The 17787-nt window shown below is 40.2% G+C and overlaps 1 protein-coding gene across 2 annotated transcripts in view; it reads right to left on the bottom strand.

Moving 5' to 3' along the window:
- Positions 1-17787, bottom strand: part of PTPRO (protein tyrosine phosphatase receptor type O) — a 155311-nt gene that overhangs the window by 13504 nt on the left and 124020 nt on the right. The window contains exons 13-21 of one of the 2 annotated variants that reach the window (XM_056340267.1): positions 17356-17495; positions 14574-14706; positions 13120-13240; positions 11109-11177; positions 7579-7662; positions 4216-4251; positions 2627-2708; positions 1531-1621; positions 947-1023 (exon numbers count right to left, since the gene is read on the bottom strand). In XM_056340267.1, the coding sequence (XP_056196242.1) occupies positions 947-1023; positions 1531-1621; positions 2627-2708; positions 4216-4251; positions 7579-7662; positions 11109-11177; positions 13120-13240; positions 14574-14706; positions 17356-17495 (833 nt within the window). The remainder of the gene's footprint in view (positions 1-946; positions 1024-1530; positions 1622-2626; positions 2709-4215; positions 4252-7578; positions 7663-11108; positions 11178-13119; positions 13241-14573; positions 14707-17355; positions 17496-17787) is intronic. The other variant, XM_056340268.1, reaches the window with a different exon arrangement.

Raw genomic sequence — 17787 nt, 5'->3', positions numbered from 1 at the left:
GGGCAGTGCCACAGTGACAAAGAAGTGGTTTCGCTGACTCATCTGAGGGCTCCTCCCTTTTCCATAACGCCGATTCAGCTCTCTCCAGCACAGCTGGGACTGGCTCTGTCTTCTGTTCACGGCAAGGGTGCAGAAATGCTCATCTGACTGTGGTGCCCAAGTGAAAGGTGTTTTTCTAAATGAGCGGTCCAGCCGTCCATCCAGAGTGACCCCGTGGACCTTGCTCTCCCTAACACAGCTTTACACCAAGCCACAGCAAGGGGGGATAACAGAGGGGCAAGCCTTTGTGGCAGTGGCAGGGATAAGCCTAAGTGATTGCACAAGCTAAGGCGAGACTGGAAAGAGCTGACAAGGTTTTAGCCCACCCCCAGCTTCAGACTGACTGCAGCTCTGTGTATACATTAATTATCCTAAAACTCTGAGTGCTACTCCCTGGTGAACGGCTGCTCCATGCCAGGCAGAGGGAGGCACACCGGGAGCACGGGAGACGAGGCAGAAAGCAGAAGCTCTCTCCACGCACCATCTGGGCTGTGTGCATTTTGTCAGTTGTGGAGCATCTGTCCTTTTTCCATGTGCTGTAGAAACCTAGAAAAGTTTCTTATTTAAAAGTTTATGTTTTTCCTAGCGGTCTTAAAAAGCCACTGAACCACTTAACATTTCCTCACCACTTCCCTACGAGTCCAACCTAAGTTTCACGAAGTTTCACAGCTCACCCAGTGTTACTGCGGCAAAATTTGCCAATAATCGTCCCTCTCTGCTCCCTTTTCTTTTTTTCTTTTGGGTGGCTGCTGAAAAGCATGGTTCACTGTAGGCAAAATACTGGAAGTTGAAGGAGATGCTGAGAATCTGACTGAGCTTCCTGAAGATGTTGTGCTATTTGGAGGTGACACTCTCTAACTCCTGTGCAGGACCCTGTTCTTTACACTGACCGAGTCCCTGTACTCACAGGGATGTAGTTGGCATTAATGTAGTCAGATCCCTCTTCTTCATTCATTGAAACTAACCGGACACGACTAAAATCATCTGTAAAAGAAAAAAAAAAGAATTGTCTCTCAAACAATGAATTCTTCTCCAACTAGGCAAAATTAAAATTAATCTTATAAAACCTGGAAAAAAATCTATTAAAAAAAACCAGAAAATGCTCACATTTACTAACAGAGAGCGATGTCTGCTTCAGTAAATACTACAGGGATGCACTATCATTACTGTTCTGCAAAATACAGTCTCCAACTGCCATCCCTTTGGGCTCCCCGAGGTTTCATTAAAATCATAAGAGAAATATAGTAACACTACTCAGTAGTAGAAATGACCTTGTGTTTCACATCTCCAAACTCCTGTCTTGATAAACATCCCCAGAAAGCTACGTCTCTTCAAAGCTAACAAAGCCCATCTATTGCCTGGTTCTCTCTAAGGGCAAGTTTTAGAACAGGCTTTTGTCACTCAAAAAATGTCCTGATTCTCCAGTTCTCTTATTAAAACTCTTCATCCCCTCTCGAGGGACTAGCAGGAGCCTGGATGTATTGTACTTACATGGCAGGATATTTGTGTAGCGATTTTTACAGCGATTCATGGGAAGATCAGCAGCAAAGTGGGGTATGTCAAGCCCAATCAGTTTTAACTCCTAGGGTAACGGAAAGAAAGACACCAAGGTCAAACTCACAAACACTCAAAAAATAATTCTTTGTGAAGTGATTATTTGTGGCAGGTACCAGACTGAAAATGTTCATAAATCATGTTGTAAACTGACAGCAGGGTTACACTGACTTTCCTTATCTGATGCCTCTGAGTCTGGCTCCAAACAGCTAGAGATGCTGCCAACGCACTGCTGCCATCCCAGGCTGTGACTGCAGACTGCTCCTCTCTACCTGCACTTAATTAGCCATTAATGGTGTCAGACTAGGGGGTTGAGAAGTTATTTCTGCAGTGGTCATCCACCCCACTTAAAGTGTTTTCTTCAAGTCCTCAAGTGGCTTTTTAACTTGATACCAGGGAATGCTTGGAAGATCTTCAGTAGCTTCATCAACTTCAGTAGCTACATCTAATATAGGACGCATCGAGGACTTGTCACTGGCAGGAAGGGAACTTGTCAGCCACCCAAAATGGTGGTAACACCCTGACAGTCCTCCCCACTCCCTTTTCACGTTTAAATCTTTGGGAGTTAGCCCTAGGACAGGAGCTTTTTATTTTTATGCTACTAAACTGACTTTAAATTCTGGGTAATTAAGAGAATGTGCCTGAACTGGTCTTAGAGAGACCTCCTTGCTCTTAAAGAGATTTCTGACATTACTTTCTCATTCCAGTGCTTCCCTTCAAATTAAGGGCACTAAATAAATAAAGACATTAAAATCCTGAATTCTATTCAGGCTGCCAACTTGTCCTAAAGGAAATGTGTTGGCCTCACAATTATCTTGGACCAAATGTGATGAGCCACTCCAATCAGCTTACTAAATGCACTCTTCAACACCACCAAGGTCCACTTTCAAATGCTGCAGAACTGGAAGTGAAGCTGACCCGCCTAGCAACAGCACACATTAAACAACAGAGAGCACAGGAACACACCACGCAAATCTAACATCTGGAAAAAGCTGATGGCAGCTAGGAGAGGACAGAATCCCCACAGATATACCTCAAATTGCAGAGAAAATTTATAATCTGAATCTTTGGCCATATCCTTGATGTATCCATCAAAATCATCCAACTGGACGGGGCTTTAAAAGAAAAACACACAGAAATTAATAACAACGTTTTCAGTACATTTTATTTCTAATTTCCCCCAGAATACTATCAAGTCATGAATATGTATTTGCAACTGTTAATGCTAGAAAGCAACAATAAAGAGGAAAAAAAATTCTTGTGGTTCAGTGCCACCAAATGGTGGGCACACTGCTCATTACCTGCATCATACCAAAAAAAAGCACCAGAACAGCTGAGAGCGCCGACCCCTCTGGGTGAGCTCAGTGCTGCAGCTGCTGGTGCTGATGATCATAAGCGCCCTGGTTTGGGGGGGCTGGAGTTGTCCTGCCTGAGGGAAACCACTGGCCTGAGGCAAGGGGAGTGGCCCATGCACCCTTCCTACGATTCCCTGGCCCCTGAACTGCTTTTGCAGGTGGGTACACCCCCAAGGCACAGGTGGCACTGCGGTAAGTGGTGATCCAGCATGCTGTCACAGACCCACTCCCAGTACCGTTCCACCAGCCTGTTTCTGGTGCCAGCGCAGCTGGCTGCTTCATTTGAGTTGCCTCTTGTGCCATGTGAAGTGTTGCTTACAGGCATTTTCACATCTGGCAGAGACTTTTAAAACTCATCTGAGCTTTGCTCATGCAGGAAAAACGATTTCTTATTTAGGTTTTGATTTTTGCTAGAAGGCCCACTGAAAAAAGTCACCTAAACCAGCATTTTGGATGCCACTGCTGTGACTGCTTCTCTGCTGGCTTTGAGAACTACACACATTTGTCATTAGAGGTCAAATTCTCCTCCCAGATGGTGTCTAAAAAAAATGGCATATAACTATACAAAACCACGCAGAGAGCTTCAGCAGGTATACAGCAGCCTTGATTTAGCGACTCCCATCATTCTACACACCATGTCACCAGACAAGAGTCTGTCTATTAGTACAGGCACCGTCTCGCAACACAACAGAGAAATAATTAGACTAACACTCTGAATAACGAAACACAGGTAAACAACTTCCCTCACCTAATTATCATGCTCTAATTTACAAGCTACTGAAGCATGTACACAGTAATCTTTTAATTTACTTTGAGGCAATATGCCCAAAGGAATCTGTCTTATCACTGCTTAATTACTCCTGTTTACACGTTAGCATTAATGATCTAATGTTCTAGCAACAACCATAATGAGAGCCTCATATCAAGAGGGAAACATCACTAGAAACAAATGCATCCCAGTTTTTCACCATTTGTCATTTTTAACTAAGGATAAGCGTTGTTGGAATCACTAAGTTGGATAATTGATCATTTCCCCAATGACTAATTCTCCATCAGTAAGGAGCTGTTTTACCACAACCTATCTGCTGAGAAGAATTGCTTTTGTCCAATTATTGTTTGTTTTCTGCCTTCAGATATCTCTCTCAGGATGTGTTTATCAACAAGTTTTCTACATCTGTAACTGCGATATCACTATATCATGTATTCCATAGTGCATGTTTAGGCTAAGGTGATATATATATTTTTAGGCATCAAAGAAGTTACATACTTGGTCAGCTTTCTCTTCTTTAACCCATTTTTACTCCTGTTAAAAAAAAAAAAAAAGAAAGATGTGTTTTTCATTCATTAAACTATTGCATAGTCTTTACTCAAAGTTAGCACTGATTTAAGAACGTATTGTTTTCTGGTCACCATCATACCCAGGATGAGATTGGTGACAGCATCTTGGACATTTTTAAATTGACACCCATGGGATGCATTTTACATTCTGCAGCTCTGAGAACAACCTGCCTGTGAAAGGAAAAACCTGTGCCCAGCACAAGCAATGGGGCCTTTACAAATCCTGACCCAACAGTGCCGTTGGCTTCAGGTGCGCTGGGGCTGAGTCCCCAGGGCCCGAGCCCGGCAGGGGGCTGTGCTGCTGCAAGGGATGGGATGGGGCACCACACTGTCCCCAGGGCTGCTCCGCTCCAGCTCTAGTGGGCTGGGAAACCAGGTGCCAACACTAGAGAGCAACTGGGAATGAGAAGCATCTGCTGGATAAAAGGAGAAGACCACAATTTGAAAATTCAAGCAAGGGTGAAGAAAAAAAGAAAGGGCCTGAACACTATTTCTCACCCGTTTCATAACCTGCTTATGAAGATCAATGAAGACAGTGGCAAATACCCTACTGACTTCAGCAGGAGTCAAGCTTAAACCTTAGATAATTTTAATTGACTTTTAACAGCCAGAGATAATTATGCCAGTCATGCAATACACTGTCTTCACATGATTTATAAGCGATATAATTCACTAGTGACAGTTGTGAGCGAGCTTATGAGCGTGTTAAGCAGTATAACCCATTAAGATATGGGCTTCAGAACTGGACTATGCTACCTACCACTATGTGTTTTTTTGGATCGGGGGTGTATTCATTTTGTTGCCGCCACAAAAAAGTTAGGCAATCGATCAAGTTAAATGCACAAAGTTGTCACCCTGGAATAATTTAGCTAGAGGTCTGAAAACACTCATCCTCTCTGTTAAACCAGCCACAGACTACACATAGATTCTTTCTTACTCAGAAAGGATTTTAGTAGTGTCATTTTTTTCTTCCCAGGCATTCAACAATATCTGTTAATTCGTCACATTATAATGATGTTATTTTTAATTTCACTATATTAAAATGATTTCTAAATAACTTGGGTCACAGCTTCAATTAGTAAATTAAAGGTGAAGCTTTAATTTCAAAACAATGAAAATATACAGAAAGAAATATTTAAAAGTGGAATATTTTTACTTCTCTACCCTGATAAGTTTAGAAGTGAAATAATAATAAAAAAACTTCATTTCAAAATGAAGTTTTAAAAATTATTCAGTTTTTGGAGCAGCCACAACCTGTATAATTTTCCTATTTTGTCAAGGTACATTTCCATTTAGATATAGAGCTTTGCCTGCAGACCTAACAGCTATAGCAAACACCAGCTTTACACTAACGTGGAGCTTTACTTTGCAAATACAATAAACCTCTTTAGCCCACCATATTATCTATACAGATACTATTTGTATACTATATGTACATTATGTGTACTGTACACATAGCCTAGTAGTATTTATTCTACAACTTCAAAGATTTTTTCCAATGAAAACTTAAAATTAATTTCTGTAAATTATTCAACACATTTCTGTCCCCTGTGATTGTGGTAAACCTTTTAATGTTGGGCACATTGGAATTAATTTCAAAAGAAAAGAAATTTCTAAATGCTGTTTATGATGGGAATGCTTCTAAGAATGCTTCTCCAAGGAATACTTCAAGAGGCAATAAACCAAATGATTGACATCCATTTCTCAGCAACATTTTCTTGTGCTTTGATAGTCTCAAGAGGCCCTCATTTCTTAGCATTGCAACTGTTTCCTGAATGCTCATAAATGTTTTAAACCAACTTGTGTGCAAAGCAAAGACATTTGAAAAAATGGCTGGTTCTTCCACCTGTTCCTTCCATTTACCCTACAGATTAAAATACAAAGAGACGGATAATCTCATTTCATTCAGCCTCAGCTCCCTTAAATTTGGTCTTCTAGACTAAACTAGGTAGCTTGACTGAAGAGGAAACCTCTGAAGAAGGACACAAGTCTGGAAAGGTGAGTTAATGCATCTTAATGCATATTAAACAAAAAAGGCAAAGGGACAAGAGAAGATTACAAGTCTTTTTGCAGCAGTGCCATTGGCAGCGGCCACCTTGGGCTTCTTGACCATTAAAGAGTTAAGAGAGATCATCCTGACCTCCACAATAATAACCTGCTTGCCTGACCCTCCGTCACTGCAGCTCTGATAGTTGAGTTTTCGTCAGACAATTTACAAGTCAATAGAACATTAGACTTGGAGAGATGCAGAAGGCTCTTCAGCTCTGTGCGTGTGGGGAGAACACGCTTTTATTTTCATGGGAGAAGAAATGGACCTTTCTTCAGTTACATAAACCTGGTCGTTTCTGGGCCCACTGAAAATTTAGATGAGTTTTTCTACAGACTGATGTGACCCAAGGAAAACCAGTCTCAGAAATCCCTGTACTGAAGATGCTGACGACTGCCTGCCAGGGCTTTGGTGCCATATTTTAACACCAGGGAAAATGTTTAGTCAACAGTAAATATTAATTTTGGTACCATGTTTTGTAAATCACTATACCTTGGACTCAAGACCATCAGTTTCTTTTATATAGATTAAGCATTTTTAGATCTTTGGATTTTTTTGTTATATGTATTGTAAAACCGTTCTGGTTCTAAATGGACCCTGTGACTTTGTTGGTTAGGTATTTTCAGAAAAAAACAGTTAGTTGTTTACTACACCTTTTTACAGACTAAACTATTAAATACACACGCATACAAAGATGCGTACATGGTGACCCAATTTAACACCTTGGGACTGTGAGTACGTATCGACTCTCAGTGAACTGTTGTTTCCAAAAGCAAAACTTTTACTGATGTCAGGAGAGCATAACCACACCTTTGAAACCTAAGGGATTTGACACCACACACCAAACAGGTAGGGCACAATCAAGCAATTTTAGTAACAGAAAAGCAGCAGCAGCAGCAGGTGGCAATGCCAGACAACAAACAGATGAATAACTGGTATAGAAGAAGCCAGGACTTATAACAAAGTGGCAAAAATCGCAGAGAGCGCAATGAGATGAATATGATGACCACCATAAGATTAGCTTTTTAATATCAAACTGGTTTGGAGCATAAACAGACAAACTAGATGAAGCAGGGTAGCAAATACTTTGATACCCACATCCTCTCCAATCCATGTTCTAGTACAAGAAAATTATATCTTTAAAAGCTTTGACCCATTTAAAAACAAAGGTATCAGACATTTTTCATGTAATAGAAATTAACATTGTTTACACATTGCATATGGAAAAACAAGTAAATCACTTACCAAGGATTAATATAAAATGCCAAAAGATAATCAGTCCAAAGGCATGAGGGTAGCAGAGTTAGGAAAGCAAATACACTTCTACGCCTGTGAGCATTAATAAATAACATACATAAAGATGAAAAAGTGAGGAGAGTTAGTAAGACAAACAGAAATCAGGAGATCAGCAAATTCTATTATAAAACCAGCTAAACTTAAAAAGGCTTCCTCTTATTTACTTCATAAGAGTATTATTAGCATCCATAGAATTTTCAGTCCTCAACCTGACACCCTATACAGGATTTTCAGCTATCCAACATAAATTTCCATATGATCAAAAGAAATGTGTTTTACGGTATTGATTCAGGCCTGTTATTCTAAATCAACGTTAATCAATAAACTGGCAGATTTTCAGAGAGTAAAATCTGTTTGAAAATTTCAGCCACATTTATTGCCATTACGTAGGTGGTGCTAAGTCTTATTTCCTGATGCTTTGAAATATTTCAGGACAGATATCGCTGGGGTTTTTTAGCATGTACAACTACAATAATCTCAGACGTTTGCTCCTGCAAGTGATTTTGTGGCTATCAGAACATCTGTGTGACAGATAAATTTAAATCAAACCTATATCTTAATACTCTCTATTGAGTCAGACATCTGAAAACTTCCACGTAACATTTTGTAGAGACCCATTTTTAAATGCTTTAAATTCTCTCCTAGGTTTTCAGAAAAACATTATTTTAAATTCTTCTAACTGTGGTTTCTACGAATAATTATTCACAGCAGGTTTCATTGTGACTAAAGGAAATTTCAGTACAAAATCACTATAAATTTCTGTATTTGCAGCCTGTTTACCAGATTCTGTTATGCGTTAATTCAGGAAACCCACTCAGTCCTGTTCCACCTATTGGTGGACTCGGCTATGGGTACTTCTCAAATATGAAAACCCCATGAAACGTAAACAAAAATTGCCCCAGTAGGAGGGGTTTTTTGCCAAATACACCCTCAGCACTTTTTTTCCCCATCAGAAAATGTGCTGTCCTAAAAGCAATACCATCCTGCTACAGCTGTTCTAAAGAGGAACCACAAAGTGAAATTTCATTTTTCAGTACTCTTGGCTCTTATGATACTGTGTTTTGCCTGATAAGCAAGTCATGTCAAATGTAATCATCTCTAATGTTAATTTTCCAACCAGTGGTGGAAAACTTCTTCCCATGCAGTGAAACTCCAAGTTATGCTTTAACGAGTTTTGCTGCTGAAGAGAAGACGGGCAGCGCAGTTTCTGCAGGGCACCGTCCCCAGGCGTTGGTAGGGATTGTGTGGGTCAGCCAGAAGCGAGAGCTCTTTCTAGTTAATCATATGCCACAGTTGCTGTGGCATCAGGGCCTCAGGGTTATCTGTTGTTGGAGTTTCTATGGGAGTGGACTGAAGATGCAATCTGGTTTTCCATAAGCAGATTGCTGGTGCCACAGAGAGGTTTTCATTAGGCTTAGAAGAGAGAAGTGATGATGTGGCTGGAATACTCCTTTTTCCTTTGGAAAATTCCAAGTGAAGCTTTTACTTCCTCTTGCCTACAGAGGCAGAAGGAATTATTCAAGCCTGGGTTGTCCTTCATCATCAAATCATCATGAGGCATTTCCACAGGCTAACGTGCTTACAGACCCTACCTATATTGTTCACAGATTAGGAAATCCAACATCTAAAACAACTGATTTCATTTAACTTTAAAAAAATATGTAATTTCTCAGTAAATACAATATTGTTTTCCTGGAATTATATAGTCTTTCACCTACTGAACAATTTTATTTAATTAAGAGAAAATGACGCAGAGAGTGCTCAAATCCTGAGAACTGCTGAACTGAGCTTTCCTTTGGAATCAGTGGATATGCCCATAGCTCCCTTACTATATCCCTGGAATGACCCCAAGCAAAATGGGTTTCTTAATCCTTCTACCTGTCTTTAGGGCCAGATTTTCCATTTGGCTGACTGGTTGGACAGTGAATCTGGTCTTGACATTAAACAGAGGCACACAAAACAAGATATCTTCACAAACTCTCAGAGAAGTCAGGAATGTAAGACATCGGCATACTGCCTTCAGTTACCAAAAATTTATGGAGATACTAAGCAGGAATATTTTCCCCAATTTATATTTTTATAACATAATTTATGTATGTATACATATATGCATATATACACACATACATACACATATACTAAATTAAGCAACAAGAATCTTCACTTTCACATCCAAACTTACTAATTAATTCTCCTTCCCATAAAAAAAGCCTTTTATGGTTTTAATAACATCTGTTGCTAGTTTAATCATTTGTTTCAAGCTTGGATATTTAATTAACGTGACTGTTTGATCTTCTGCCTTCTTTGCCATTAATATAGTCCAAGCAAGAGAAACTGAGAGATTAGTTTGTACTGCATACAGCTGGCTGCTATTAAAGCTAAACCAAGCAAGTGAAGCTTGTTTAATATCCAGTTAATTAGCAACACAGTGAGGTATTGACAAGATCTGCTGGGCCTGTTAGTTCGGTTTGCACGCTTATTAGCAAAGGGCTTGTTGTGATGCAGTGTCAATCCATTTAATCCTGTCCTTGCTGGCAGTTCCCTGCGCACCGACTCCTCTTCCCAACTTCTTGGCTCACAACAAAGCTGACCACGGGTGTAAACCCAAGGTGTGTATTTGCTTCTTCCTACATACTGGAATGAATCTGACAGTATGCTTTTAAATATCTGTGTTCAGAATTGCCTTGAAAGATAGGACATTTTTGCAGACGTTACTAATAACAAAATGGTAAACCTTGGGTCGGTCATTAGTGCCTATTTGATTATTAAAATAGGAATGGAAATGACCGCACTGGTGCCAGTCAAGTAGCTCTCAGAGCCCTTTTGCTTCTATAAAAGCTACAGATCTTTTTTGTTCAAATACTTCTCTTCAGCTGATGGTGTCAGTGATGGTCTGGAGTCCATAGTCAGTGCTTGCAACTCTTGTAGGTAGTTTTCTAGACTAGCAAGAATATGGGAGTAGGGGGTGTTGGGTGTTGAGTCTTTTCAACAGCACTGAACATCAAGTTATAGTAAATATTTGAGTTGTCTTGTCCTTGTCTTGCAACATAAGAAAAAATTAATTGATGGTACTGCATGAAGACAGTTGCTAATTGGTCATCTATGGGCAAGCTTACTCCTCAATATAAATATATATCTATGGAAGTGCTAATGGATTTATAGATCAAGTTTCTACACTTATGTTATTTCAGGAAATATGTCTGCAAGAGAAAGGAAAAAAGCCCCATATCCTTCCAAAACATATCTATGCAACTTAGTTGACATGTATATACATCACTCCCTACTAAAAATATCAGGTGACAATACTTAGTCTTGAGTCAACATTAAAGAAATAAAATACTAAAATAACAGCTATAGTAGTTTTATCTTAAAAAGGGACAGGATGGCATAAAAAATAAGTACTTAAGATTAAAGATAGTATTTGCCAAAAAGCAGAGATGTGGAAAAACATAATTAAAAGCTTTGCTTCAAACACTTACCAATTGTAGGGAAGCTTTCCATCTCTCTCTAAAGATGCAAAATTGACAAAGGTTCCAGCCCCACACTCCCTGTTTCAGGAAGACCATTGGGTGCAAAGTTACCATTTTTGGATTCACAATGCTTGCAATGACATTGATTTAACGGAGAACTCAGAGTTGCGGAGAAGTGCTGAACACTCACATCTGTGATTAAGTCTGAGACAATCTATGTAACCTATGTAATCTCAGGTGTAACTGAAACCCTTTAACAGAGTTATCCAAACCCAATAAATGTTCAACACCACCTGAGATCAGGTTTCCTAATAATGCCTTAAAAGAGTGAAACAAAGGAGAAGTTGCTAATAAAGATCACAGATCTTCTGTCCAGATTTGGGCTTTCTGTAGTCTGGCACTAGCACTAGTTGCTGGCCTCTGTACACATGGTAAATGTTTACCTTCCTATACTAAATATTTACTGTCCCAGCTCTAAGGAGAAGATGTATAATTGTCTGCATTTGATAGGATCATGGTAATTTTGAGTTCACAAAATAATTGTGGAAAAAACCTGAATTTCCTGAATAACATTCTGGTGAGTTTATCACAGGTCCATTATTTTCAGCTAGAAATTATAAACTGACTTGACTATTTTTGATTCCTTGTTTTAAGTAAACGATTACTTGCAGCTTCTTACTGGATTTACTTTTTAAATTTCCTTCTGCAGTTTTTATCTTCTTTGGCTAGAGACAGTGATGAAGAGAAAAAGAAAAATATTTGTGCTGCCGACACAGTAATTAAATAGAAAAGGTAATTAATTTAGCTGGGATTTTCACAGAGCCAGTTACAGGCAAAAGGAACAAACCACATGACGTTCACTGAAAGAGACAGCTGGCAAAATATGCATGATGCGGTCATCTCTTACATGGAATACATGGCCAAGATATGACACACAAAATGCAGTGTCCGCTAGGTGCAAGATTCTTCACATATGCTTTTTCACATGAAATCATTTCCTTTCTTGACACAAGACAGTAAATTAATATAAAATACATTACATAGATTATGAAAGGATGAAGACTCCAGGATACATCCAAACCAGGAAATGAACCACACATCAAAGGTTTGGAGAAACTTTCACAGTTCACTCAGACCATAACATAACCTGCATTAAAGTGAACTGTTACAGGTAAGACCACCAGGAAAAGAAAACTGAATTTCAATATTCAGGTACAAATGATTGCTGCAGATAGCTGAAGGAACCCCAGGTTCTGTAAAAAAAAGGTTTACTCTTATAAGATAATTTTCCCCTTCATCTGTATGACATAACAAATTGGGATCATTAATGTTATAGGTGAACAGCAGGACCTGAGGTCACTTCTGGATTTGTGGGTCTCTGTATATTTGGCTGCATCCTGATTGCACAAAAAGACAAGATCTAGGTGAGCCCGTATGCTCTTTCTTATGCTGCAGTTCCCACAGGAAGGATGCCCATATGAGTGCAGAACGTGGACAACTGGAAGACCAGGATTTTAAGTCAGACTGGCAAATGCTCTAGCGAGACACTCCTGGGGCCCTGGGCACATCCTCCCTCATCCCAGGGATGCCAGGGCTCAGGCCTTACGTGGCCTCTGAAACGCTGTATCCTGGACCTGATGCAAAAACCATCTTATTTGTTGATATGGAAAATCTGTTCCAAACCATATGAAAGACTTTGCAAAGCATCTTGATGTCCTGTTCATGCCCAGTTGCCTTGGACTCTTATTATCTTTCAGGATCCTGACACAACCCTTTTGTAATAAGTGATCGCACTTCTTACAGATCTAACCTTGCAAAGTTCAAAATGAGACAAAGGTTGAGGCTTATTACTCAGGTCAAGAATGAAAGTAGATAGAGGGAGAAGACATGCTGCTCCTAAACAGCAGCAAGACAACTATTTTGAAGGTATCCTGCACACAAGCGTCCTTAGTTGCAACTATTGCCATGTTGTGTTTGTTGTTGTCTGATATTTTTTGAATTAGCATAAATCTGGACTTACCTGGCCATCTGCAGATGTTTTCTCCTCAGTACAACAAGAGTCACGAGCAACAGTCCAATCAGAAGGATACTTAGGATGGCTAACACAGAGATTACCACGACGTTGGGATTCATCTCGGTGACTGCACATACAAACAAGTATTCGGTTATTCAATTCCGAAGCACTAACAGTTTTGGATTTTTTTTTCTCCTGAATGTAGATGGTGTTATTTTTCTGAACTGATCTCATTCAGCCTGGTGTTACAAAGAGAAAAATCTACCCCCAGAAATAAAGGGAGGTTTTGACTAGTTGTTGCTCTTATAAAATTTCTGTGGGGAAATTACTTCACTCTGGCATTTTTGTTAAACTTTGGCATGTTCTGATTTTTTTTGCTTTTGACTGACATTGATAACACAAGAGAAAAGGGTGAAGTAAATAAAAAAATACAGATATTCAGCATCTACCTCTCCAAAGCACATTTCAACTCTGAAGTTGTTCTTCAACAATAATCAATACCTTTTCTGATCCAAAAGCAAAATTACGAGCTGAGGGTCTGTAATATAGTGGATTGAAATCAATCAAATTACCTTGGAAAATAAATTTTAACAAAATATTCTGTTATAAATAAGAGCTGGAATCAACTGGAATAACAAAACCTTGATTTACTTTTGTTCCATGTTACACGCTTATCGACTGTACTAATATGAGACCAGATACCCTGTTCTGCTCATTATAAAAGAAACCCTCTTTATTTTACTTGCTCAGAATAATTTAACATCCACAGTTTCTAGGGAAGCATCTTTTTAGATTAAAATCCATGGATATTTTTAAGCTAAGTATCAGACACTGAACTCCAGCACAGAGTTCACAACTCCCTAACTAAGCAGAGATTACACTGATCATTCGGAAGGGGAGATTTTAAAGAAAAGTCCAGTGCTCTGGGCAGTTCAACACCGATATTCTTTCTTCAGAGTCAGTATAGAGCCAAGCTTCATGGCATGCCCAGGGAGCCTCCACCAGGAGCTATCCCTTCGAGCTGTGACTGCTCCAGATCCTGCAGTGGCCCTTCTCCTTCTCTCTCGCTCTATCTCCACTTCTTCACTGAAAGCAGAGAGCAGTGTTTTGCTTTAGCAACTTATAAATGGGAATTTCCTCTTGTTTGGACTTGACTGAGAAGACATTTTTCACCACAAATGTCATCAGGCAGTACCCTGATGTTCAGCCTTGACACCACAAACTAGGTCCCTGATTTCTAAAACCCAATAGAGAACTAAGCCTCTAGTTTGTATTTTTCCAAGTCAACCACCCAGCGGGGATTTTTCTAAGGGCTTTTTAAAGCTGCTTCCCCATCCCATTCACATCTGGCAACCCTTCCAACCCCTGGGGCCAGCATTACCAAGAACAGCTTTAGAAAGCAAGGAGAAACAGATGTTGCAGCTGGAGGAGGAAGAAGAAAGCAGGGAAGCGCTGCTTACCCATGGTGGAAACCGCAATGAAAGTGGGGACGCTGGGGCTATCGTGGCTGAAGGTGGTCACGCTGCAGTTGTAGGAGGTGGCAGGGGTTAGGCTGGAAATGGTCACGACATGTGAAGAGACAGTGACAGGTTCCTACAGATACAGGGAAAAACACACAGAAGTTTGTTGCTCTGGTAAATACAATTTTGACCATATACGTGAGCAGGCAAAAGTCAGATCTGGTCAAAGAAACCAGCACTTCAAAACCCAGGGAAGGTAACCAGGGCCTGCCCTTGAAAACAGGCAGGTAGCCCAGTAGTCTGGCAGATGAGGGGAGAGGAACAGGGGTGAAAACAGCTGCAGGAACATCCCAGAGCACCCAAGGGCTCCTTGGGGAGGGCAGGAGGGTGCCTCACAGGAGGCTGGTCAGGCACACGCTGGGTGGGGGAAAGCGCTGTGACCTCTGTGCCATCCCCAGAGGTGGGCAGAGTTCATGAGCTCTGGTTACTAAGCCATACAGGCAGGAGGAAAACAAAATTATTTTTATGCAAAGCGCAGCCAAGGCAGTCACAATCTCCACACCCTTGTATGAATATGTGTCACCTCTGCCTCTGAAGCAACTCCCCTGGATGTGAAGAGCTGTGAGCCTTTCGAGTGGCCAAGGTGAAAAATAAAGGTAGAGCAAAGCCTTTGGGTAATAACTACATTCAGATGTCCCACACTTCACTTTTTCTAGCTAGTAGAAACTCTATACAGAACATATTTATACAATGTTTTAATTACTACGTCCCTGGTAAACACTTTTGTGTTTTTAAAATGCTGATATAACAAAAGACAACATATATAACATATGCACTGACTTAAAGATATAGTTCCTTAAGGTCATTAGAGGCTTTTCTGTGCTCTCCAGCAGAACCAAGGGTGGGTTGCACATGAGAAAATAGGGACATTGAGCCAGTGATTTAGAAAGGGAACAAGGAGAAGTTTTATGAATGAACTCACGCTGGATGGGGGGCATGAGATGCTGTAACAAGTCCCAAGCATTGGATTTTTGCAGTGACCTGTTGTCAGTCATGGGCCCCTTCCAGGCTAGCAAGGGTTCCTGTTGCAGTGCAATTCTGAGGTACATTACGCAGATGAAATCACATGTACATGAGTGTAAGGGAGGAGGCTTTTATTCCCTGAGATGAAAGGAGGGGCCGCAGTTTGGCAGTTGGACTTGGTTGGATGTTTTCCATTTTTCCCTCTGGGAAATTTAAATTAGTCAACCAAAATCTAAGATGTTCAAACTTGGAAAGCTGTTGCTTTTCATTCTACTGATTAGAAATGCAGGAAAGGGACACAAACGTTCATGTAATTAGCATGGAAAATCACAAACAATTTTCACCAGTCTAATGAGAAAGGATCCCTTTTTGCAGTTGAAAAAGGAGCCTTTCCCATTTCTTCAGAGAGGCAGAAAAGAGGGTGACAAACCTAATGAGAAGTGAGCTGGCAATCTCTGTGCATTTCCCACTGCCAGGTGTTCATGTCAACAAACAAGACACCCGCTGAAGCTCCTGCCAAATGGAGCAGTCTTTTCCTGACATTCTTAAACCAGACCTGCTCTGCACTACAGCTGCAAATCCTGTGCTACTTTCTATACCTGACCATGTCATTATTTTGAATCTCTGTTAAGTGGATAGACTTCACAGTCTATTAATTGTGAAAAAGCAGGAATCTAGACGTGGAATCCAAACTACCCAAAACATTAAAGTGCATTTAAACTTTTTTTTCCCTCTTTAGTCAGTGCCTTTCTCAATTTAAAAAGAATATTAAATAATTCAGACTAGTCTTCCATAGGATTAAAGGATATGTATGTCTCTCTTGTCATAAACAGTGGACTGAGTGGGTTATTTTTGCCTTTTTTTCTGAATGATTCCCCATTATGTGCAAAAGTCCACATGAAAAAATGATATTTCATGACATGTAATCATAGTGATTCACTACACCATCAACTAAATCAAAAAGTAAGCCTCATATGTTGCACAGCACTGAACATCAAGCAATTAAAACTACTACTGCTCTGTTCTTCACTGAACAATATTACCAGCCTAAACACTCCAATATTCAGGTGGCCTCTGAGAGCAGTACCTAACTGGATAGACAGAAAAGGATGTTCATTTGTGAGGCTGAGAAGGTAGGTCTCGAAGGAAATACCCTAAGAGACAAAACACACGAGAAGCAGCCTTATTTGTAACATAAAGGTACTCTGAATAGGAGTGAAGGTCCTACTGAACTTCAGGCAACAGTTCTCAAAGTCAGGAATAAAGCCAGTCAGAAATAATAAAATGCTGCATAAAAGATCTCACAGCATCTAAATATGTCTATTTTCCCCATTCCTTATCAAGTCATCTGACCCTTTTTCCCTTCCTGCCCATTGACATTCCCTTAGTTTTGTGGCCTTCTAGGTATCGCACAGTATATCTGAGCCATTTTCATAAGTAGCCAAAGACTGACAGCCTGTTGGATGCACATAGCTTCTGTCCAAGTAGTCATAATCTAGTCAGTAAGACAGAAGCCGATTTTAATATTGCAGAATAATGAAATAATTTAGCATTTGAAATGCTTTAGTAGTTTCGCTTTTGAAGATTTAATTCTGAACCACCTTACCACCTTTGGCTTAATGATCTAACCTGTGTACTGAGCACAAAATGCCATTGGGCTTTACACACAAATGCTAAGGAGCAGACACCGAACCAAAAGATGCAAGGACCGGTCTCATTTTCAGAGATGAAGAGCAGAAACCAAAGAAGAAACACATACCTGGACTTTTGTTTCCTGAACAGCTCCAGCCTGCTGGCAGTAGACTTCAAAGAAATCAGCTACTCCTTCTTCTACCCACAGCAGAGTCACAGAGGTCTGAGTCTTGTTGACAGCGAACAGTGATTTTGGAGGGGCTGGTTCTGATTAAGAGAAAAATCTCCTTTAATTAAGCTTATCTTTAAGTTTCCAGACAACTGAGAAAAGGAAGCCTCAAACAAAAATGAAAGCAATGCCTGATGCCCTTCTGTCTTTCATTTCCTTCAGATAAAGCCTGCCAGTGTAAAGCCCTGCCTCTCATGATGATAAACTACCACTGTAAAATGGGAAGATGATGAAGTGTCTTGGTTTTTCTTCTCCATTTAAACTGTTCTTTATTTGGGCAGTTGGATAATTACTTCCCTTTTCAGCAGAGCCCTTGTTTGAGGATGATCA

This window comes from Falco biarmicus, chromosome 5, assembly GCF_023638135.1.
Source record: "Falco biarmicus isolate bFalBia1 chromosome 5, bFalBia1.pri, whole genome shotgun sequence".
NCBI classification, from domain to species: Eukaryota; Metazoa; Chordata; class Aves; order Falconiformes; family Falconidae; genus Falco; species Falco biarmicus.
This window is presented reverse-complemented; position numbering and strand designations above follow the sequence as displayed.